General features: G+C 41.2%; 1 protein-coding gene across 2 annotated transcripts; it reads left to right on the top strand.

Moving 5' to 3' along the window:
• Nucleotides 1–1871: 1871 nt before the first annotated feature.
• Nucleotides 1872–23605, top strand: LOC101164365 (uncharacterized). 2 transcript variants are annotated; one of them, XM_023952109.2, is made up of 5 exons: nucleotides 1872–1989; nucleotides 15846–16807; nucleotides 20810–22777; nucleotides 22864–22924; nucleotides 23011–23605. In XM_023952109.2, the coding sequence occupies exons 2-5, from the start codon at nucleotides 16294–16296 to the stop codon at nucleotides 23078–23080; spliced, it is 2613 nt and encodes an 870-aa protein (XP_023807877.1). In that variant the 5' UTR covers nucleotides 1872–1989; nucleotides 15846–16293; the 3' UTR covers nucleotides 23081–23605. The 2 variants fall into 2 exon arrangements, with proteins under 2 accessions (XP_023807877.1, XP_023807876.1); XM_023952108.2 differs by lacking the exon at nucleotides 1872–1989 and adding an exon at nucleotides 5795–5957.
• The last annotated feature ends 1544 nt before the right edge of the window (nucleotides 23606–25149 follow it).

The following is a 25149-nucleotide window of genomic DNA, read 5'->3' as shown; positions in this document are numbered from 1 at the left end:
AGGTTGTAGATTTGGTTTGATGAACCCTAACACACTGTAACCTTGATGTGTACAACTCTATCCATTTTTACAATTCATCAGAGAAGTAAAAATGAGTGATGTTTTAACAGAATCTGGTGGTTGACCTTATCAAAGGTTTTACTGAGGTAAAAAAAACTTGCCCATCAACACCTGAATCAAATTTGGATTTGATGTTCTCCACAAGGTGTCAAACAACTGTCTCTGTTGAGTAATGCTTTCTAAAACCAAATTGAATGCTATGGAGCATCTGGCTATTACTTAGATACAGCATGAGTTGTTCTGCCACCAATTTCTCATTTTTGATACAAAAGAAAGTATATTGATTGGTCTTTAATGACTAGTTATCGTTGGTCTCCGTATCTGAGAATTGGTGTGATTGGAAATACACCATCAATTATAGAATCATTAATGATGTCTTCAATTGGTGGGAGGAGAGGTTATTTGAGAGTTTTAAGAAATAATGTTTCCAAGCCTTAAGCTCTAGAGCTTTTAGGCCCACAGATCACCTTCTCGACCTGCGATTGGGACACTGTGTGTATGTCTGGAACTTCAGTGTTTTTTTTGTTTTGTTTTTCTTTAACTTGTCCTGTCCAACAGATGAGAATTGAGGGCCTCTTGTGTTGGACATATTTTACTTTAACAACAGTGGTTGTTAACCTTCAGATAAACCAAAGGTATGTCTGAATAAACCCCTTTTGTAATTTAGGCCAAACTTATTAATTTCGATCATGTTTGAAAATCTTTGGTGTTGGACCGGACGGAAAAGGAAAGAAGGGAAGAAGAGAGAGGGACGTTAGAGAGAGGGGGGGGGGGGGTGATAGTGGGAGGGGGGGGGGGGGGGGATAAGACCATGAAGCAGCATAGAGCAGACAGGTTTACTGGTTGTTTATCATTACGGTAAGGTTCAAATGTAGTACAAAAAGGGCGGGGCCTGTCCACACACACACTCCAATGTTATCAAAACACCTGCTAGCTGCAAAAAATGTCCACATGTCAACATGTACACAAAACAGATAGTGTTCACACACGCATACTTATGCCTTAAAACCAACTAGTGTGAAATCTTTCATTCATTCAATCATGCAAACTATTAGTGCAAAGGTGAGCCAACACCCGTGCTCAGGTGAGTGTTTATGTTCTTCTAAAATGGATGGTGGAATGTGAAAAGAATGAGGGGGAGTGCCCAGCCACCCCCACACCAAGACCCCCGCCGCAGCAGCAGCGGCAGCCGGAACCCCTCAACGCCACAAGGCAGCAGGCAGGGAACAACCGCCCCCCGGGAGACCAAATCCGCCAGGGCCAGCAGGACCGCCGCGAGGCCCCCAGAGCCAGAGAGCAGGGAGGCCTGGGGGGAAAGAGAGTGCCGCCCCAGCCCAACCATGACTTTTTTCTCATAAATTTATGAGATTTTGTCTCATAAATATACGACTTAAAAGTCGTTATTAAAAAAAAACTTTTTTTTTGTAAACTGGCCCTAGAACTCCGTCGTAGCTTCTTACACCAAATAATGGAGAAATGATTTTCTCCATTAAACTTGTTCCTCCCTTGTGCACAAGAAACTTTGCTCATTGGTGAGGTCTCTTACTGTGTTTCTCTTTATTTATTTATTTATCTGACACTATCATGCACAGTTTCTGTTTTAAATGTTGTCTTGAGAGCATGGTCTCTGTTTCATTAAAATCACATTGCTCGGGTAAAGAGAGCGGCAGAGCTGTCCATCAATGACTTCCTGGTAGTGTGTGGGATCCACTGGTGGGAAATGAGACCAGAAAGACTTGGCAGGCCCAAAAATACTGTGAGGGTTTGCTAATATAGCAGGATAAACTGGGTTCCACCACTGCAAAGGTGGTGTTAATTGTCCTGATTGCAAGGACGGTGTGGAGCAGATTAGAAAAGCAGAACTGCTTTGGGCCTGAGGGACTGAAGAGGGACTGTTCACTGTGCCTCAAGTTTTCCTGGCCCATTCAGGTAAGGTGGCTACATCTGCACAGGTTCTGTTTGCTCTGTGTGTGCTAATCAGGATGCTCCATTCACTTATTTGCCTTAGATCCTTGCTTATGGATCTGCAGCACAATGTGCAGTGGCTACTGAAGGGTGTGTGGCTCTCAGGATGCTGTGTTTAAGTGTGTTGGTCTGGGTTGGATCACAAACCCCCGGTGCTTATATCTGTTGTCTCTGGCTCTGTGCGGACGGTGGAGCATTTTACCGCAACTCATTTATTTATTTAACAACACTGTTGCTGGATTAGGAAGCTGCTGCTACCTCTGGTAATTGAATCGGTTAGTTCAAAAGGGGCCCAAGTCCACAATTTCTTAGAATAGAGATATTATATGTTCTATGGTCTTCAAGGAAAAAGCTATCTGATTATGTGCAAAAAAAGTCAGTTGTAATGCATTGACTATGCTTGACATTTAAAATGCATTTTAAGTGCAAAATTCCTGGACTTGGGGCCCTCTTGCATGGGTATTGCTTTATCCCATAAATGGCAGCACTAATTATCCAAGATGGCAGCACCCCTGTTTAATTCAAGAAGGGCCCAAGTCCAGAGACTTTAGTTTGCTAGTCATCTGAAATGATAAAAGTGAGGTGCTTCATATTCTAGCTTTTGTAAGCTATGAACTGGTGCTAAATCTGGGTAAAGTATTAATCATTTGGTGTAGCCTCCCTTTAAGCTATGCAATTAAAATCATTTCCTGGAAAAACAAACCTCTTGGACTTGGGGCCCCTTTTGTACTAGCCGATTCAATTGGACTCTTGGCCTACACCACCAAAATGAAGCCTGCTTTGCATTGCCTCAGCCAGTGAGCAACTGCATTGACCAGGAGTGTTACAGCCATGTTGGAAGTGTCAAACGGGGTGCTTCTTGTTGGGATAAAGCCAGCGGCAAGTTTAAATTGGCTTCAAAAAAGAAGAAAAGTTGTCAGGAAGTCTGGGTGTAATCAGATATTGTACACGGCACTACTGTTTCCGTTTTGGTTTTTACTTGGCTCAACACTGAGTAACTGCTACTGTGCTTTACTGTTCATAACTCCTTGTCAGATGCTTACATAAAAACTAGAGGTGGGTGTATTGCTACCAAGGTGCAGTATTTGTACTTGCGTGATGAGATCAAAACTCTCGTCACAGTTTTTCTTCGATATGGACTATAGAGTTTGAATTTACATACAGAGTTCATGCAAGCACATTATCTTATCTGTTTGCAGTTTTGCTAAATTAGGCAAACAAAATTCCCTATTTTGGGCAGGAAACTGCCCAATCTGACAACACTAGGCATGTTTAAGATGAAGCAGAGCCTCGCTTGGATCGTTGGTGGGCGGCTGCAGGATGGGGCGGGGAAAGGTGCCTGAGATGGGGGCGAACGCTGAGCTGCAGCGAGACTGAACAATAACAGAAAGTTGGGGCTGTCCTCAAGATTCATTTAAATCTGAATGCCTCTCCCCATTAGCAGGATCTGTGCTTTTATATCTTTTGTACTCATTGTAATGTTTTTTAATGTAAGTAGCCTATTAGGTATTTTCCATTGTCTTCATAATTGCATTTTTCTTGTATATCTTTTTTTTTTTTTTAATTAAAAATGTGTATATATATATATATATATATATATATATTTTTTTTTGGCTTTAAAGGTAGACATTTTTAACATCTACTTTTTAACATCCATCCGAAAACTGAAGAATAGCTGCCGGGCTGATTCTGGCTCATTGCTGTGACTCTTTTAATGTGCACTTACCCTGGGAAATAAAATTGAAGTGGACTTCTTAAGGCAGGAATAAAAAACAGAACCACAGATGATTTCTTATGCATGTTCTTATGGGTTCCTCTTATATTTTTTTTCTGCATAAATGCAAATGTTAGTCTGATGTTTAGCATTAAAACCAAAGTGATTATCAGTAAAAAAATAAAACTAAAACAAAGAATTAAATGTTTAAAGTAAAATAAATTCTAATAAAGTAATCTAAGCGATTTAAATTGCCATTTTCTATGAAAAAAAAAAAACAATTTGTATAAAAAGCTAACTCCAAGATGAAGTAGGGTAACTGGTGGCCGGCCAACTGTAGCAATATTTAAAAGTATATTAAAAAAAAGGAAATTCAAAAAGGAAGTTGTGTATTCTGAGCCTATTGACCTTTTATTTAATGTGATATTATTTTCCTGCAGTTAGCCTTCAGTTTAGAGTTGGCTTAGTTGTTTTTGTTCGTTCTCTTAGTATCAACCAACTTAGACAGACATGCAGTTTTTGTTTTTTTATTTTAAACAACTGAGTATTATGTCTGCTACCACTTTCTGGATTGTTTTCCACCACTTCTGGGTCTGAAACGATCCGCTGGTGCATTGTTTACACAATCAGCTGGTGACGCCCGGCACCGACAAAATGCGGCGGATATGGCTGTCTTCTGACCCGTTTTTATTCAATTTTCAACAGGGCTACAGTAACAAGATATTTTCCTCGTAATTGGATCATTAACATTCTAAAAAGTTCAGTTTTATTTTAGTTTATCAACTAAACTTCAATACGCATGCGCAAATTTGAACAGTTTGTTTCGGGACTTGATGCTTTACCCTGTGACCACATGACAGTCTTTATTTTTGACAGTTCAACAGTGGAAAGTTTTATTTAGGACATGTCAAATTTAAAACTAAATGTAGTATTCATATTTTTCTGAAATGTTGTGCACAACTTTGTCTTTATGAATAGGTTTCTTTTTGACAGATTCCTTACCCCATACCTTGTTTTCTTTTAATTATTTTGTTTTTTGCTGCCTTTATTTAAGAATGTTTGTAGTGCTGCATAACTTAAATTTTTCTTGCATTGTTGCTTTTTTTTCCTGCACCAGTTACTGTTTTGTTCTTCTTATTGAAATATGCCAATTTTTAATATACATGTTCTAAATTTGTATTTTCATTTCAGATTGTAATTAGTTAATATTTTATTTCCCAAAAGTCTGTGTCCTGTGTTTTACTGTACACTTAACAAAAAATGCTGCATTTCCAAAATCCTTCTACAGTCCCAACATTTCAAGGTAAAATTATCAAAACCAGGATTAGTAGCCATGGTAATGACTTGGTATCACATCAATAGCCAAATTCCCCTAAAAAAACTTGCTTTAATTAAGAAAAAGGAAATTCCTTTAACTTACAGTATTAGAAATGTGCTCACGTTGGCTTATAACTGATGTGCAATGATAAATCTTTTGTTTTCTTTCAATGGGGAACAATTTCACTGCTGCTTTACAAACATTACGATTTCTTTAAAATTGCAATTATTTTCATGCAATAAAAACCTTAATTATCTTTTGGATATTTGGAGAAAAAATTTATATTCATTACAACATTTTAGCTTTAAAAAATATTTTTACAAATATTGTGCTTTTCCTTTTTGACTGTCCAAAGAGGGACGCATTTCCTATGTGGTCTGTTTTGACTGTGTAAACAAATACTGGGGACCTGGTGCTTTGAGTATTTGCTTCTGTGATTTCTGCTAGAGTTTTTCCACAACTGCCCACAGTTATTAGTGTCTGTGTTTAACTTCAGTATTGGTGTGTTTTATATCCTAGTTTTCTGGCTCTTTTTTTTTTTTTTTTTTTCGCTTTCTGTTACTCCATAGGACTTAGGTTTGTTGTTTAGTACTTTTGGAGTTTTGAACAAACACAGGGCAGAATCTACGTTAACTGATCGCATGATGTTATATTCCTCTTTGCCATTTTTACTACAGCTTCCATACTGGATTCACGATCTCTAATGTTTTCACAAAAAAGAGGGCAAGCTTTGACTTTTACTTTGAAGGAGCTTGAGCGGAAGCACTACCGGCGGCGGCGGCCGGAAATGAGCACTTGGGCTATTTTTCAGAGGTTTTGCCAAGTTACAGTCAATCTGCGTGGAGTTTAGCTGTCCGTGGAGAGGCCGAGTGGAAGGTTGGGTACATGCCCCAGAAACTCGTAAGTGGTTTTTGTTTTGTTTTAAATCATACCTCGCAATAGTTGGCTTGTGAACCGTTAACTACACACGTTTGTTTAAAAAGTTCTTTGAAAACTTTGTTATGGTGTACTCTACTATGTTTGTATCTATAGGTAAACATTACTTTACAGTTACAGAAAGTCTTATAAATCGTCACGGTGCCATCAGCTGCTCGGTCCTAAATTTTCTTTCGAGTGTCCTGAACGTGAACCGCGGCGCTTTTCAACTGAACTGAAGTCTGAGCTCGGACCGTTCTTTGCACCAGACCGAGAAGTCCGCCTTTTCCTGTAAACTCGCGGTCAAAAATCATGCTCTTCTTCTTCTTCTCTCCACCGGGTGTGATGCACTCCCTTGGTGACCCCCCCCCCCCACCACCACCACCACCACCACCACCACCACACACACACACGCACGCACGTTTTCAAACAGGAGGCACTCACGTTTCTAAATGTCAAAATCCCATAAACTCCTATAGAGAAATAAATTGGCCAATCAGATGCCTCCATAAGAGTAAGTGTTGCCTGCCGGCCCCCTTGACTGTATATGAGAACTGGACATATGTGTGGAACGTCATCTACAGAAAATGACTTATTTCCAGCTCCAGCCAAATGAAGTCGGATGTAAATTGGAGCCATATGTAAGCAGTGAATGGACAGTCATCGTTACTATGGCAACCAGTCTCTCCAACCAGGAGTAAGCTTGTTGGATGGTCCACATTGAGGCATCTGATTGGTCAGATTATAACTTATAGTTGTTGTTCACCTTGTGGCATATCTCTTCAGGGGTCAATGAAGACGATCAAGATCATGTTGTTTTTTTTTTTTTTTTTTTTTTTTTTTCTTTTCTTGCATTGTTGCTTTTTTTTCCTGCACCAGTTACTGTTTTGTTCTTCTTATTGAAATATGCCAATTTTTAATATACACGCAAGAATGGGTATTCTGACAAATAGAACGACTGATTAATAGCTGTTTATTTCTCTGTGTTAGCGACAAAGTCAGAGAAGCCAGACTGAGATGGTTTGGACATGTTCAGAGGAGGGATAGTGGATATATTGGTAGAAGGATGTTGGAGATGGAGCTGCCTGGCAGGAGGGCAAGAGGACGGCCAAAGAGGAGATACATGGATGTCTTAACAGAGGACATGAAGTTGGCTAATGTTAGGGTAGAAGATGTCCATGATAGAGTGAGGTGGAAAAGGATGATTCGCTGTGGCGACCCCTGATGGGAAAAGCCGAAAGAGAAAGATTTCTCTGTTGAAGTCTTTGGTGTCTTGGAACCGGCGGGTATGTACTGTTTGGAATGCAAAGCGAAAGGGTCCCTCCATGCAGTTCTCATATACAATCAATAGCTGTGTTTACATGGACACAAGGAATCTGAAAGAACGCCTGATCGGAAGAAATTTGCGTCATGTAAACATGCCGTTCAGATCAAAATTTCTTTCTGATCGAGATAGGTGGGTTATGCTGTCCGTTGTGCATGTAAACCGTTTTATTCCACTCGTGTCACTACTGCTCTGGTTTACGTCATGCATAGACGGATGTTTCACTCCAGAGGAGGCTTTGGAGCTCAAACGGGACCGACCGGCTGCTCTGTGGACGGCCAGTGCGGAGTGCCGCCCCGCTCTTTCCTCTCCCTTCTCTTACACCCCTCACGAGGGGGGGTGCCGGGGAGGAGCGCTTTGTGCCCCCTGACGTCCGGACCCTGCGTGGTCCGGGCGCGGCTGCCAGTGGACCGAGCGAACAGTGTCTCTGAGCAGAGCAGCCGGACTTATAGCTTTATGTTTGAGGGGAGGATGCTTTGGCTACGTTCACACTGCAGGCTGAAACGACCCAATTCCGAATTTTTTGCCCCTAAGCGGCCCAATTCCGATCTTTTCATGACAGTCTGAATGACACAGATCCGATCTTTTCAATTGCGACCCAGGCCCCGTGGATTTGCCGTCCTGATTCCGAATTGTAGCCGTTCTTTTCAATTGTGACCGCCGTCTGACCGGCCAGGCGACTTGATTCCGAACTGTACGTCATCGACACGCAACAAACGTCATCATTTTGCGTTGAAGTAGGCGGGAACGAGAACGTAAACATCAACCATGGTGGACGATGCTGCTGAGACCAGTCAGTGGAAGGGAAGGGAAGTCACTGATTGGATTAATATTTGGGGTGATCGCTCTTTTCAAGCCAAACTCCAGGGCTCTGATCGCAACTGGGCGGTTTTTGAAAAAAATTCCAGCTAAATGGCAGAGCGTGGTGTTGAACCTTTACTGCGATAACTTTTTTTTTCTTTCTCCCCTTTCCGACCGTGCTCAAGCGTGGGGGACCCGAGGCGATCCTCCTCCTCCCTGTTCTGATCCTTAGAATCTCCAGAACGGGTTAATAAAGAGTCCATAGCATTTATTTTGGGGGAAACCTTCTTTTATTACCGTCCTCCGTAACACACAACATGAATGCGCGCCCACACTGCCCCCCCCCCCCATTCTCTATCGCGGCACGCGCTTGCGCACACACACACACACACACACACACGCGGGCGCGCGGCCCCAACACATACACATTCCTCTTCCACTACAGTGGGTACAGACGATCCCGACTCCAATGCCTTCTTAAAATGAGAAGATTGTAATTGTGCTGCTCCTTCGTGAAAATAAATTTAATATTACAAAAAGAGCTCCGCTTTTGACAACACCGTTGTTGACATCCATTGTTAACGTTGGCTCCACAAACAACAAGTGACGTCGTTCACCATTGAGTACTCTTCTGGCTTCTGCGCATGCGGGTCTCGTTTGGGTCGTGTCACGGTCACACTGGAGATCACAAAAGTTCGGATTTACTTGGAAATGTGAACTGTCTAGCAAACAATTCGGATTTTTTGAAAAAATCCGAATTGAGCATTAAGCCCTGCAGTGTGAACGTAGCCTTTGTTACGTGTGCGTTTTGTTATGTGTGGCGATCCGTCCTGCAGCTCTGGGTTAGCAAGCTGCTCACACAGCAGTTTTGGGGCGGTGTGTAAGCTTTTCAAAGCAGAAATGCCGCTCAGTCCTTAGAAACCATTCAAACAATCATATGGATTTGTGTTTCAAGTAGTGTCCAGACAAAATAAAGGCTGTCGTTATTCCCACATATTTACGTGCAGCCAAGATGCAGATTGCGGTATTTCCTGCATGGATTTTATGTTCATCAAAGGCTAATGTTTTAGCACGTGTTGGCCTTCTCCTAACCCTTTTTCCATACAAAAAAAAAAGCACTGACCACACAGATTAAAAATAAAATGATGAGCGAACAGGCACTTCATAATAACCATAACAATAATAAAAGCACGTAATAGTGGTTGCCAAAGGGCCAATGACTCAGACCGACTTGGACAAATCACTGACTTTTTTTTTTTCTTCCAACAATTTTTTTTTCTTTTCTTTTTTTTTTTAATTTATTTTTTGAAATACAACACACACACACACACACACGTACACAAGCAAGAATTTAAAACATAAAATTAAAAAAATATTTTTTTCTTAGACACCCTAAGTTGTTTGTCTTATAACATACTTCATATGAGTTTCAACAATTAAACACAAAACCTTGATGTATTTCCTGCAACAGACTTTTATTTATTTATTTATTTATTTACATTTCATCAGTAGCGGAAACATTTTTATTTGTTAAAATTTCAGCAGTGGTATTTTTTTGTAAAGTCATTGAATCCATTTGCGGAATGTTTCACCCAATGAGTTATCTCGCTAGAAGACTGCCTATACCGCTTTAGAAGCCTGGCTGACGGTGGAGGAGCGCGACGCCATCTTGGTGAGGTCGACCGCGCCCACATGACAATGATTTCTATTGCTTTTAGCGGGGTCTAAGTAGCTTTTATATACTATATATATTTTTACATTTATATATATTTATACATACATGTAAATAAATGTAAATATATATATACAATATATACAACAAATGATGTATCAATATCAAAATATATATATTGATATTGATACATTTGTTGTTGTTGAAGAGAAACAGTCAGCCTTAAAAGCTCAAACTTTAATGAAAATGCATTGTTGCAGGACTTCTTACAAATAAAAAAAATTATTACAAAGAATTTTTAAAAATAATTTCTAAACATTTAGTTATAGACCTCTTTGACATGTAATTTAAAATATTTAGAAAAAAAAAAAAACAATAATAATAATAATAATAATAGAAGTCCAAACGTGAACAATAGATTTACCCTAAAAAAAAAAAAAACCAACAACAAAGAAAAAAAATTGATTTATACTGATTCATGTGAGTGATCAATTTGTGTAACACAGATGGTATGGTGTCGGGTTTCAAGCAAACAATCTGGCCTCTTATCAAAATCAGCTTCCACAAAATGTTTTGAACATAGCCAGACTGTATTACTAGTTGGTACCACAGTGATCCATCTGGGTTAGCTCTTTTTATTGCTAAGGCCCACTTTTTCTTTAAGGCTGAATCCATTGGAAACCTGCAAGAAAAGTTCAGTCGCTGAGTCAGAAATGTATAAATCTATATTACTATAATACCCTAGTATGCTGTAATACATTTTAGCAAAATAAAATGTACATTTATGTCGACAGCAAATTATACGTACATCATGCAGCATGTTGAAAATAGCCCTGCAGCATCATGCATGTCAACATGTGAAGCCCCTGCAGCATTAAAAGAAAAAAATCAAAATACTTACCTGTGAAATGATACACCTACCTCCTTCATGGACTCATTTATCTGATTTTGGCAGTTGAAACCTGCACAATGAACTGGTGTTATGCAAAAAATGTGTACACATGCATGCACCGCAGTAGTAACTTGACCTCACCAAGATGGCGGTGCTCTCCTCCCTTGAGGAACCACGTGATGTCTCCTCTAGCGATATAACTCATTGGTTTCACCAAGCCAAATCTTGCTAAAACGTTGAAAAAAGCCCATTCTACCTTATCAAACACCTTCTCTGCATCCAAAGAAAGCAGGCCCTGGTCTGCAGTGTCTTCCAGCCCATGAATGATCTTTAACACTCTGCGAACATAGTGCACGCCCTGGCAACCTAAAATGAAACCATTGTGATTAAGGCCCGCACAATAAATTGCAAATTTATCGTTATCGCAATATCAAGCTGTGCAATATGCATGTCGCAAAAAAAGTCTAAAATCGCAATAAATGGTTACTTTAAATGTGCTAATACAATCTTATGGCAGCTTGAAGTATTTAGTGAATCAAATAAATTCATTTAGGGATTTGACCATTTGACCAATCAGATGAACCCTTTTATGTGCATGTACATGCTTGCCTCCCATGTAGCCAGGTTTCATTTGGAGTATAATTTAAGGTATGTTGACTCTTTTTTTTTATTTTTTTTTTTATTATTTTTTTTTTTTTATTAAACTGCAGTGTAATGGAAATTGTGTTTTTAGTTGTTTTGCTATTTGTTCATGTATCGCCAATTATATCGTCATCGCAGTTTTGATCACTGATGTCGCATATCGCGAGTTTTCCTCATATCGTGCAGCCCTAATTGTGATCCCTATGAACAGCAGTGAGTGAGAGTGAAAGTATACTGCAGACGCATTGCCAAAATTTTACAGAATTTAGTAAACGTATAGGTCTCATGTTTTCTCATTTATCACTTGGGTTTCCTGGCTTGATAAGGGCATGATTAGGTCACAGATTTAGGAAGGGGTCCGTTATTAAACGAGTCTTGAAGCATGTCTAACATTGGCTTTAGGATTTTGTGTTGAAATATTTTATAAACGTCTATTGAAAACCTGTTGGGTCCAGCCTTCTTTCCATAACTCATATTTTCCGTTGCCTTTTCAGTTTCCTCTACAGTTATATCGTCTCCTAACTGCCATTTGAAATCCTCTGGAATAACAGGTATAGGCAGTCTGTCAAGAAATGCTCCATAATTTACTTTATCAAAAGAGTTATAAAGATTGCAGAAAGTTTTTAAATTCAGTATTTATTTATTTTAGGTGCCTTTTTTTTTTTTCTTCCTCTAAATGTATTCTATTTTTTTATGCAATTCTCTTGATTTTGATGAGATAAAGGAAATTATGTGCCCTCTTAAAAAAGCGTTAAATGCCTCCGATCTTACACTGGGTGAAGTTCGAGTAGTGTTTACCGTAAAATACTCATCTATTTTATTCCCTACAAATTCAACAAAATTTTCATCCTTAAACCATTTTAGATGCAGACACCACCTGGGTGGATCCATTTAGAGATTGTTACGCAAGTAGAGAGAGAGAGAGAGAGAGAGAGAGAGAGAGAGAGAGAGAGAGAGAGAGGAGAGAGAGAGAGAGAGAGAGAGAGAGAGAGAGAGAGAGAGAGAGAGAGAGAGAGAGAGAGAGAGAGAGAGAGAGAGAGAGAGAGAGAGAGAGAGAGAGAGAGAGAGAGAGAGAGAGAGAGAGAGAGAGAGAGAGAGAGAGAGAGAGAGAGAGAGAGAGAGAGAGAGAGAGAGAGAGAGAGAGAGAGAGAGAGAGAGAGAGAGAGAGAGATTGTTATTGTCAGTGAACAAAACAGTTTCACACACTAGGAATTTGCTGCGGTTCATATTATTGTGGTACACATACAACACTTAGAAAGCTTAAAAATAAACAACATGCATACATAGACGCAGTGATCAGAACTAGAGCTGTGACAGTGTGGGACTTTTGATCACCGCGGTGATGAACCAGCAGGTGGCACGGTGCCCCCCCCCCCCAACAAAAAAAAAAGCAAAACAAAAAAAATGCAGCTTCATTTTGAATATGAAAAAGCATTTCTGTTTTGACATTTATTTTTAATTATGATACTGAATCGCTTCCATAGAGCTCAGGGTCTAAGGCTAGGTTGCTGGAGCTTGTGGAGCAGAGTTATGTGAACTTGTCCTTCCAAGGTGTGATCGCCGATGGTAATTGCGGGAGTGGTGCTGACATCCTGGCCCATGATGTTGGTCTTCTTAAGGCTGATAGTGAGGCCAAACTCTGTGCAAGCCTCTGCAAAGAGATTGATGAGTTGCTGAAAGGCGTTTTCTGTGTAAGCAGCGAGAACGGCATCATCAGCAAAGAGCAGCGCCTGGCTAAGAACCTTGCACACCTTTGTCTTTGCTCTGAGGCGGGAAAGGTTGAATAGGCTGCTGTTGCTCCGTACGTGGAGGAAGATCCCATCTTGCAGGAGGAAGGAGAAGAATATGCCGAAAAAGATTCACCCTAGTTTCACACCGCTCTTGATTGGGAAGGGGACCGATGATGCTCCGTCATACTGAACAGTGCCAGAAATATTGTCGTGGAAAGATTCTACCATCTATAGTAGCTTAGGAGGGAATCCAATCTTGTGGAGGAAGGCGAAGAGGCCAGACTGACTGACCGACCAAGTCAAAAACCTTGGCCTGGTCGATGAAGGCGAGGTACAGGGGAGATTGCTGTTTGCGGCATTTTCCTGAAGCTGCCTGAGGAAGAACACCATATCGATAGCTGATCACTTGACCTGGAACCCACACTGTGACTCGGGATACACGCGACCTGCAAGTGTCTGCAGGCAGTTGTGGACTACCCTGGCGAAGGCTTTACCCACAATACCGAGGAAAAAGAACCCATGGTAGTTGTTAGTTGCTGCGGTCGCCCTTGTTCTTATAGAGCGGGGGTCTGCAACCCGCGGCTCAGGCTTTAGCGCTGCCCTAGTGGCTCCCTGGAGCATTTTCAAAAATGTTTGAAAATGTAAAAAGATAGGGGAGAGAAATAAATTTTTCGTTTTAATATGGTTTCTGTAGGAGGAAAAACAAGACCATCATTCTTAACGTTTTCCAATGCTGTAAGAATGTGTACAATATATATTGAAACGCCCAGCAGGTACGTCACTTGCAGCGGGAAATACGGGAGCCAAGCTGTCAACGAGTTGAGCTGTCAATGAACTGGCTGCGCTGGAGAACTGTCTGTCTCCCATACACCGCACAACTCCGAAAAGTCTGAGAGGACGAGGCAGAAAGAGAAGCTGAGAGCGCAGTCTCTTTCCAGCATAACAAGTCCATTTATTTTGAACACACACACCATTGATCTTTGCACAGGGGTCATCAACCTCTCCCCCTCCAACACTCATGGTGCAACATAAAGAAACAACATTACAGGAAGAATAAACTAAGGTGGAACAACAAAACTGCCATATGAAAAGAAACATGGGCAAACAGAAACTCTCATGCTGAGCCCTAATTAGATCAGGAGACCGCATCCCACAATCCCTTGCTGCTAACAGACCTAAAATGCACATGACTGCCACTACAATATAAAATTTGAGCATTTTTGTCAACGAAGATTTGCGTCATAGTCTGCGACACACGTTTCTACCAGCAGGGCAGCGGACTGCTAAGCAGGTGGCTGATGAAAATCGAACCACCGTCAGTTCCGTGCATTGCTTGATGAAGTTGAAGGCGAATATTCTGATCTCCTGCTACACAACAAAGTCTGATGGCTGTCCAAGGGTGACGTTTTGCGTCACTTTGTCGTCTGTTTAGAACACGTGAAAAAATTCCCTGAAAAGCAAAGACCTGAACTACCCGCAACTGGAAGATACTGAGTGGCTCCAATAGCTGCACTTTTTGGTGGATATGCCACCTAAACGAGCTGAATGAAAGTCTCCAGGCGCCGCGAATGCTTGAAGCTGTTTTGTCATTTGAGCGCAAGCTGACTGTCTTTGCCAGAGATGTACAGCGAAAAAAGAGAAAAGGATACTGCTGCGTTTTACCCTTGCACTGACTTGCATGGCATTTGCACAGAAATCATACTTAACTGTATTAATTAGATTTTTTATACTTTACCTTTTCAAAAGGCGGCTGTTTTCTTTTTTTATAAACGCAGGCTGCGTTTTATTGCACTCCGTTTAGTTCCCAGAGAGGGGCACGTCACGCATGTTCCATTTTTTTTTTTTCGTTCGAATCCTCATTATATTATTTCTTTGTTGATTGGATAGTTCTTTAAATTTTTCTGATTTCTGTTTTTTCTTTAACTTCAACAATTTTCTGCTGATTACCTAGATTTAGTGTGTTCAGTCAGATGGGCATTGATTACTACATTGGTTCTGGTGGTTACCAATTCAAATTCACCTTAATTTATTGAGGAACTTTGCTGCTACAGAACACCTCAAAGTACTGAAAGACCGATTCAAAAGGAAAACATGTTTTTGTAGCTTTTATCATGATGAAAGACGTATATAAAGAAAAAATTAAGATTCAGATTGCATTTCTGAATATTTCTTTACTCAAATTGTTTTCAATCCGGAGCAGACGTAAAAATGAAAAAGCTTGTAGATGTGACATAGCTGCTACAGTTGGTGGGACACAACCTCCCTGCTCCGCTCCATTCTGATGCAGACACATAGATCCATGTACGTCTTTGTTTTCCTCACCTGAGCTGGAATCTGGCTCTAAAATGGACAGGTGGATAGCTCCAATATTTTTCGGCCTTCATGTTGCACTGGTAATGTTGGTTGAGGGTGTGAGGGGTTGTAAGCCAGCGGGAGAAAGTGAAAACGATCAAATCAAGCAAATGTTTACATCTGAGCCAACAGCTCAGTTCACAACTCGGAGGTGAATTTCAGATGAACTCCTGCCACTTTGCAGAAACTATGTCCTAAAAAATGTTTTTAGATTTTGTCAAAAAAAACGGCCTAATCATAGTTAAAAGACCTCTTGAAATGCTTTTCAAATGGATCAAAAGAAGATCAGAGGGGGGCTTTAAAGGAAGGTAGAAAAGCGTGGTGTAGATAGAAGCCATTTCCTTTCTGCTCAGTTTAGTTAGGGGAGGCTGTAAACAGCCAAGAAGCATGAATTATTGTTATTTATGGGGTTGCTTATAAATGTATTTACTAAAGATGACCTTTGTTTTGTTTTCCTCAGACAGGAGCAATGATGTCCTGACGAGGCTCATGCTTCAGCAGCAGAGGACGTCGCTGTAGAGTCTTCACTTCTTTTGGTGAAATGAGGGCTGGCTCATGCAAGCGGCACAGGAACAGCCTGAGCTTCCTGCTGCACCTAGGTGTCCATTTGCGGTGAACGCTGATCCAGGGTCCACGGAGATCCTCTGAAAAGCGGCCACCTCCACGTCAGGACAGACCTAGCAGCAGATTTAAAAGCCTGATTACCACTGTTGAAGGTGGACAACCGAGCAGCAGTTCAGTAAAGTCATGTTGAAGGAGAAGATTTGAAATGTTTATCCGCTTTGCTGCAGCTTATTATAGCGGCTCTGCTGACGTGGGATCAGTTCAACCTTCAACTGTTACCCGTTCTCCAAAAACAGTTTTCGTCCTAATATTCTAGAGGAATTTTAGGAACCTTATCTTCCAGGATGGAAGTCAGCTCCTTTTTTCTAAGTAACAGACATCAGAAGAACCCACAGTTACAAGAACCTGTTGGTCATTCTACCCCAAAATCCTCTCTAGTAAGAAGTCATTCTCTTCAAAAAAACACGCCCCTTCCCTCAGTGGACACTGACGGCGTCCCCCACAGAGGAGCCAGGAGGCCCATAAACGATCCAATACTGGAGCTGATCGACCAAAAGGTTGCGCAGTGCAAGTTGCATTTAGCTAATGGATCTTCTCCTCCTAGCAGTCTCATTAGTGACACACACTCGTCCACCAAAGTGAGTTCTTCCATACCTTTACCAAGCAATGCTGACAGTGAACCCACAACCTCCAACTTTAAGCAAGTGGAGATGCCAGGACAAAGCCCCAGGTTTCAGCGTTTGGACCACCCTTTTTCTGCTTCCAAGCATCTGCGGGGAGAGGAGGACCTCAGCCGTGAGCTCCCAGAACCGCGGTGCAGCTCTGCAGAGAGGGGAAGTACATCTTCAAGACGTTCAGGTACACCCATGTCTGTTTCAGTTTTTATGAGTAAGAGGTTATAAAAATTCAGTGACTGGGGTGCCATGGATCACAAAACCTGCAGTTCGGATCGTGTCACGGTTTGAGAGTCACAGGAAAAAAACAACGGGAAAAATAAGGTAAAAGCCTAGGATTTCTTTTTTGGTAAAGCTTTAAAACATTTATATAATCAAACATATAAAGTACTTTTAACATATATACACACACGCACGCAAATATATCACATCAAAACATTTGCTCATTGAGGCCAATTTTTTAAAAACAAAAGATTAATGAAATAATTTAACTCATTATTTTCCTTTATATAAAAAAAATACTCCAGATGCCCTAATAAACAAAGTGTATTCTTTTGTATTCCATCTTGGAAAAGAACAAAAGCATATTTAAGGGAAAAAAAAGAATGAGATTTCAGAATTTACAACTTTATATTCTTCCACTGTGTCCCCTGCTGCTATAAAACATTCCTCTAAAATGAGGTCAAGAAAAACGTGCGATATTTGCTCCTCCCACATGCGGCGGGAGTGTCAGGGTCATAAACACACTTTTGGACACGCCTCCAGCAGCCACATGGTGAAACAATGTATGTGAAATTGACGCGCAGATCACGTGTGCGGGGGGGTTGTTGTGATCTGTAGTACATATGCGTGTCGAACCGAGGCTAGTGAACTAGTGATCTGTTACACCCCTACTGAACTCACTTAACTCACCTGCTCATTTACTTTGTATAAACAGAAGCATGGTGGATTTTTCTGGTTATTTCTTTTCTTTATTGGACATGTAAATCCTGTCTGCCTGACTGTGTGCCCAAAGAAATACCAGTCAAGGTGATTTGTGACATAAGTTCTATATAAATACTGTAAATTTGTACAGATGTACTTCAGTACTTGTGTGGATACTACGGATGTGTATGGGCAAGAATCTGGCGGTACGATACGTGTCCCGGTATGATTCCAGCAATACGATGCGTACGCAGTGTTGTACTGGAACACATTTTCTTTTTCTTAAAGAGTATGACTTAGAAAAAACTCTACCTGGACTAGGGATGGGCGATGTCCCTTAAATTGGCAGTTGACGGCGTTTACAGTGAAAGATCGGGATGGACGATGATATCGTCCAGGGTGGTATTTTTTAATTTTCGTTATTATATAATTATGATTCGTTATTTTACTTTATTACTTTATTTATTTCATTTCCCAACTGACTCATCCCTGATTACCAATAGGTTGCATGTGAGGGAAAATGGTATCGTCCTTCCACTTAAAGAGTTGATACAATGGCGTTGGTATGTAGTTACTCCAATTCGCAGCTTATTAAAACCAGACAAAGTGAACGTGTTGATATTTCTGGCCAAAAAATAGAAATTTAAACATGGTCTATGTATGTAAATCCCGCATTTCGGTCTGAGTGTTTGTGAGGAAACTGGAGATTCTAAACAGGACTGTAAAATAGGTATATTAGATTGTTTTGTTCCCCTTCAGTTTCCTGCACACAGAAATGAATGAATAATGACTCAGAGACAGTTACTTATCTTTTGTGGAGGTTTTACTTCGTACAAACACGAAGGGGACAGACAGATGAACATTTTGCATTCAAAAGTCCGAACCAACGAGCTCAGAGATGGGCTTGGTATATAAACCCTGCATTTGCAAATTCAGAAGATCATCCGATAGACAATGATGTGAAAAACCCACCCACAGATTGTTGCAGGCGAGATGTTCGAAGGTCAAAGAGCTTAAAGTGTCAGATCTCTCTGAGGTTATCACAGACATTTGCCAGAGCACATACACCAGCACACACAAAGATGAAGGGGAGGATGCTGAAGGAATGTTACGAGACAAAAGTCTTGGTTGTGCAAATGTAATATAATTTTGATATGATAATACATAGTGAATCAAGTTTAAACCATCTGTTTCTAATTATTCCTAACAGTGTTGTTCCCGTTTTCTTGTTCTTTGTTGGTCTTCTGTGTTTTTTTAATAAATTTGTGTTATCTGAATTACCTTCATTCTTTCATTTGATTTGATACTATGGCCTTGGAAATTGTCGTTAAAGGTATTTATTAACCAGAAAAAAGTCAATTGACGTTCGCTGAATTTTGGTTTTTAAACTGCCGCTTCAGTGCAGTAAAGTCACACATCTACGTAACAATGAGCACGATCTCCCGAGACTCTACAATAGGATACTAATAATTCATTAATAAGGCCTGTTGTCTTGTTCAAAATTTAAAATTTAAAATAAATGTAGTGTTTAACATGTAGAAAAATGACAAGATTCTAACAATGTCAAGATCAAATGCCTCACACCGTATTCTCACATACTAACATGTCACGTCTCTGGCATAGACTACAGTGAGTATTTAAAATAGCATATATGCATTAGTAATATTCTCAATAGAATTTACAGAGCAATACTGCAAAGATTTTAGATTAACTATAGTCTATGTTGCACCAAGCAAAAATGATAACTGCCGTGGAGCAAGTCAAAGTTTTATTAACACAGGATCATCATTATCTGCAGTACATTATCATACTGATTACACCACAGCAAATGTGCAGGAAAAAAAAATCACAATCGATGCAAAACCAATAATCAAAAAATTCAAACATGCAAGAAACTGCACACTCGGTCAGATACGGCACTTATAAAAAATAATGTCCAGTATAAACGGAGGGAGGTGACTTTAACAAGAAAAAAACAGAACACAAAATAGAAAAGAAGTAGTCTGCTCTTGCACTTGATTACCGTAGTCAATCATGCCGAGCTAGCCCCGTGAGGAGCGGACAAACAAAACCCAAAACCAAAAACTTAAATGGGACAGCAGGGCACAGTGTTCCAACACTAAAGACAGAAGAAGCACCATCTTAAAAACATTTGACAAAACAGAAGTTACCCATTGTTTAAAATATACCTCTGCTGTGATAAGTGTAAATACCTGGTGCGTCGCAAAACCTCAAGCCCAGTCTGTAAAAACCCTTGATAAATCACTGCCATGATCTTATCATAAAATAAAAATAAAACCTCAAGCACTGCTTAAAAGCATCATCCACAGGTAAGGATAAAAGCAGTCTTACCACACTCTAGGCTCGAGCCAACTAATGCTGCTCCCTGAGCTAACCGGCTTTCTCACAGGAAACTGGCACCATGGCAACCACGCATCAACTTCCTTTTTATACCCTCTGCACCATGGGTATAGTGACACCCTCAGGTGCCTCCCATTACATATAGAAGAGACTAGGATTAGTGTATTTTTTCAGTCTATGGTGTTGACTTGCAGCACAGCAATCTGCCTTTTTATGTGGCTCAGAGTTTCTGTTCGGTACCCAAGTAAAAACTAAGTAGTGCATGTCTCATAACAGAGACAAGCTGCTTCTTGCTGAGATCTTTAATAAATATCGTCCTGAGAGCATTTTGAATGAGTGTCTAAGAGCAGGGACGCCCAGTTTAGTTTAGTTAGTTCAGTTTAGTATTTTCCTATTGAATTCTATGTATTCACGATCGTTTTGATTATGTTTACTTTACAATTACCGGTACAAAGCCCATTGAGATGACTGTTGTTGTGATTTTGGGCTATACAAATGTGTGTGTGTGTGCGTGCTTATGACACTTTTCTTATCCCATCTCTTTGTATCTGCTGCCACTTCTCCCCTTTTGTCTCCTCGCCTCTCTTCTTGTCAGAGCAGCTAAAACGCAATAAAGTTCAGCTTCCGTTACAAGGTTGGGCTGAGGGCCAGAGTTAGGTTAGGGTTAAATGACCTTTTCTGTCAATGGTGCTTTAACAATATCAACTCCCACACCCTCCGCTGGAACAGTGGGCAAGACCAACAAAACGTGAGATCAGAACAAATTAAAAAACGGTTTTTGTTTTTCTGAGAGGGAAAAACTGGAACTTCTTTTGTGACGATAATTTTACTTTCACGACAACAAATGTTTCAGTGGCTGAAGTGATGAACAAAACGCATTTAAACAATTTTTTTCTCACAGAATGTTCAAGACGTATGTTGGACCTCAATGGAACAGAGATTAAGGAGAACTTTCCCAGAGTGAACTGTGAACCCACCGTGCACCCCACACTCAATCCAGCAGCAGCTGACCACGCAAGACGGAGTCAAGCCGAACCCATCAGAGTGACCCCCACCGCACAGAAGCACGGCCAGATCTTTCCTGAAGTTGCAGTTCAGGCTGAGACCTTGCTGTGTTCTAAGGCTGCAGCTGGTGCCGTTTCTCCTCAGAACACACCTGAAGGGGATATCCGTCCAAACCCTGTGGGCCAAATGTCAGAGAATCCACCGGATGTGGGCGTGTCAACGCTGAGAAGGTCCCCTCAGCCCGTTGTGTACGAAGACATTAGTGAGGATGAAAACGAGATTAACGGGGAGAAGTCTCCCTGTCCACCTGAACTGTCTGATGCAGAGGAGGACGTGGGCCCCTGCATCGTTTTAGATTATGATGATGTGGAGGATGATGATGACTGGGAGGTCTTACCCCTGAGCATCTTCAACCTCACATTTCAACCTAGGGACAAACGACTTCTCCTGAATGATGAAGAAAAAGAGACTGCATTGGGCTCAAGGCGTGCAAACTTCATCCCTGCCTCTGCATTTACTCAGATGAAGGTTTTTGACACTCCTGAACAACAACAAGAAGCTATGAAGTTAGGGAAACTGTCTTTTGTTATTCCTTCAATTGATGAATACAGTTTTGCAGAAGTAGCGAGGAGGAGAGAGACTTCAGAGAGTCCCTCTGACGCTGAAGACTGCTGTGACACAGAGGACAGCAGCGATTACTCACCTGGTCCTGGCTGCAACTTAATGGTCGTGTCCCTGCAGAGCCTGAAGAACCGGCCATCTCATGAGGAAGAGACCAACGGGAAGACGACCACTCCAAAAAAAGGAGTGAAAGCAGAAGGACAAAACCATCAGACTCCTGTGATTGTCTTGGATTCTAGTGATGAGAGCGATGACTGTATGGAGTTGACGGAACATCAGCCAGCCCCGGATGCTTGTGAGAACAACCGAATGGAACATTCCAAGATGGATGCACACCGTGATGCTGATGAAGACAAGGTCACATCTGTAGATCTACACAGGACAGAAGACCATGGACAAAGGGATGACATCATCATAATCCTGTCCGACTCAGACGACGACAGCTCAGCAACGCCGACTTCAAAGACCACAGACCGTACTTCTGCTGCTTCTCCCAGCCATAATATGACTGCTGACAGTTCTGCTGGATTCCCAGAACCTAGGACAGTTACTGAAGAGTCTGTAACGAAAAAGTCCAAAACAAAGAGAAGAGCACGGTCCCCAGAGACACAACAGCTGGGGATCAACTCTACAGATGCTGAGAAATCTGCTCAAGTAAAGAAAGCTCCCCCAGTGAAGATGGTAGAGAAGCAGAATTCCTTCTTACCTGACCCATGGATTCAGAAGCATCCCTATGAACGCCTTCAGCCTCTACAGGGGCCCAGCACTCAAGGGCAGGCTGAGGAGCAGTCCATGTCTAATCCAACCCCCACCACAGTTGCCTTCAGAGAAGTCACGGCCAATCAAAGAGCCAAAAAATCTGTGAGGTCCAAACCACGTACATCCTCAACTGCATCCGTGGTGCAGAAGTCTGTCTCCTCAAGCATATCTTCAACATCCAAAACCTCTCATTCTTCTGAGGACCGGCCGTCGTCAAGTGCCATGCAGCCATCGAACCCTGCAAAGAGCAAAGTGTGCTCTGACTGGCAGATGTCCTACTTCTCGATCGGGAGGAAAACCGGGGATCGATTAGAGAGAGGCTTCAGAACTAAAGCCAGCGACCTGCCGGCTGAATCCAGACCACAACCAGGCCGAGTCCTCAGACGCCGGCACCCCCACGAGTCTGCACCGCTCATGAAGAAGACCAAGTTAAGGGCCATTGAGTTCACCAGGGCCAGGAAGTGCAGCACCCCCGCAGACCCAAGTGTGTTCTGGTTTGGATTGGGAGGTTTTGTCATAAATAGTTTATACTTGTCTTTACATTTTTATCACCTTTGTTCTTGAACACAGGATTCCCTGTTGGTGATGGCTACAAGTGGAAGAACTCAACCCAACATGGATCCAAGACCAGGTGACCTCTGTTCTAATCCCAAAAACTGTACAGAAAGTACCAATTTATTACTCATTTATTTATTTTTGTCTCCCTCTAATATGCAGAGTTGGACAGCCCAGAACCAGACAGTTCTCCAGAAGTCCATTCAGTGGCAGCTCTTTCCAAAGAGACTGAGCGTTAAACAATCCTCACCAGCCGTTTTGATTTGAAAGCTTTTGTTCCATAAATTGTAAAACTGTAAATGACAAACCTTTTGAAGTGACTTCATGTTCACAGCGGTTTTTGATGTATGTTTTAAGAGTTTTCTGTTTAAAAACGTGTCTGGTTTTAGTTCTGTGGATCCACGTGCTGCCTCCTTGTTCCTTTTGTTCAGAAGCTTCCAGTTGATGTAAATTTGTGGGAGTCCCTTTTGTTTAGTTTGCTACAGACTTAAATTGGGTGGGCTTACCCCCCCCCCCCTTCCCTGTGCTTACTTGGGCCGTTATCTCCTGAATCTCCAGTGTGACATAAATCTTCCAGAGGGACTGAAGGATTTAAGAAAACAGGACCTTATCTAAAAGGTCCCCCCCCCCAACACACACCAGAAGAATCATTGCAGACTTCGCTGGAATGTAATGTCTGCATAGTATGAATAAAACTAAAATAAAGATGACAATCTATAAACTTTCTAAGTCGCAACTTAGAAGGTTTTGTTTGCAACGTGGTGGCATAAATATTATTCCATATTTATTTGGGTTTCAGGAGATCCTCAGCCTTCAATTCACAAATCTGACTAAATAAAAATGAATCAATGCTAAAAAATAAAACAAAATGAGTTATTGCTAAAATGTTTAAAAATGAAATATTCTTCATCCAAAGAGACAAAATCTAGGGTAAAAAGAGCTGGTTCTGTTTCTGAGCCTTGTTAGCAGACGCCATGTTAGATAAATACTGCAATTTGATTGGTTAGAATCTGGACCAATCAGCATCTGTTTGATGGCAGCTTTGACACCCTAAGGAAACTTAACTCAGCAAAATTAAAGATAGGTAAAAAGCGAGATGAGACAGAACACTTAGAAAAAACATTTGTTTTGCAAACTCGAAAAATTTTAAAAGCCCAAAAAAAAAAAAATTGAAAGCCAAAAAAAAATCCACTGCAGCAAAAAAAAAAAAAAAAATTATTTGCAGCCTATGAAGTTTTGTCTGCAATGTGGTGGCATAAATATTACTCCAATATTTTTCAGTGGATCTTACTTATTGGAGCCAAAAGCCAAAACCAAAAAAGAAATTCCAAAAGAACAACCTTTTCAAATGTGGAATCAATGTCAGCATTCTATGAGTATAAAACGGTGATTTAGTCAGGAAGTCATTCCAAGTTCATCATTCAAACAACCATGAACACGTGTCGCTTATACAGTCAGGTGTTGCAGGTGAATTTGCTGAGTCTCAGTCATCAGCAGACTTGCATCAAGACACAGAACTACAGTGACAGAACCAGGAGTTGGGACCCGCCAGTGAAGGACCATCACCATGACCAGATTCTAAGGATGAGTGTCAGGTCACCTTACATAGATATGATGGTCGTCAGCGTTGCTGGAGAAGGCAAGGTGAGCAATACACCGGGGTTCACACGATGGAGGAGCAAAACCCATTAGGTTCTTGCAGACGGTCCAGTTGCTGCACGTTCTTACCTGGATTATAATGCTTCACCATGAGGTGCCAGAATCGTCACAGCTGGACTTCAGAAAGTGGGCGTGGCCTAATATGGTTTGGCCAGCAATGACTTCTGACCTGAACACCATAAAACACATCTGGGACCAGCTGAAGCAGAGACTGGATGATGGTACCTCACCCTCAAGTGACCTGGTAGAAGTGCATGCAGTATTTGCGGAAGAGTGGAACGCCTCAGAACAACATGAGTCCAGTGAGGAGCAGGAGATGCTGCTGTCCTTGCAGCAAATTATGGAAATACCCACTTCTAACATGACTTTACAGAAGTCAACTGCATTGATTATTAGTTTCTGATAGTTGACTCCTCGTCGGGCATTATCCATTACTTATTAACATGGTCAATCTTTATTGTCTTCATTTTGAACTAACAACTTCGCAGAAGTCAACTGCATTGTTCATTAGTTTCTGATAGTTGACTCCTTGTCAGACATTATCCCTTACGTAACAGAGACTCTGCAGCCAATCAGAATTGAATTTTCACCCAGACCATAGCATACAATACCATCAAACACCAACATTTTGATGTGATATAC

The sequence above is a fragment of the Oryzias latipes genome, chromosome 23 (genome assembly GCF_053564925.1).
Source record: "Oryzias latipes strain Hd-rR chromosome 23, Olatipes_Hd-rR_3.1".
Taxonomy (NCBI): Eukaryota; Metazoa; Chordata; class Actinopteri; order Beloniformes; family Adrianichthyidae; genus Oryzias; species Oryzias latipes.
Note: the sequence above shows the minus strand (reverse complement) of the source record. Positions and strands in the feature narration are given on the sequence as shown.

Excerpts from the sequence above, each read along its gene's own strand:
- LOC101164365 (XM_023952109.2), top strand. The coding sequence starts at position 16,294 with ATGGAAGTCAGCTCCTTTTTTCTAAGTAACAGACATCAGAAGAACCCA. Across the intron at positions 16,808-20,809 it reads TACATCTTCAAGACGTTCAG|AATGTTCAAGACGTATGTTG; the intron begins GTACACCCATGT and ends TTTTTCTCACAG. Across the intron at positions 22,778-22,863 it reads CAGCACCCCCGCAGACCCAA|GATTCCCTGTTGGTGATGGC; the intron begins GTGTGTTCTGGT and ends TCTTGAACACAG.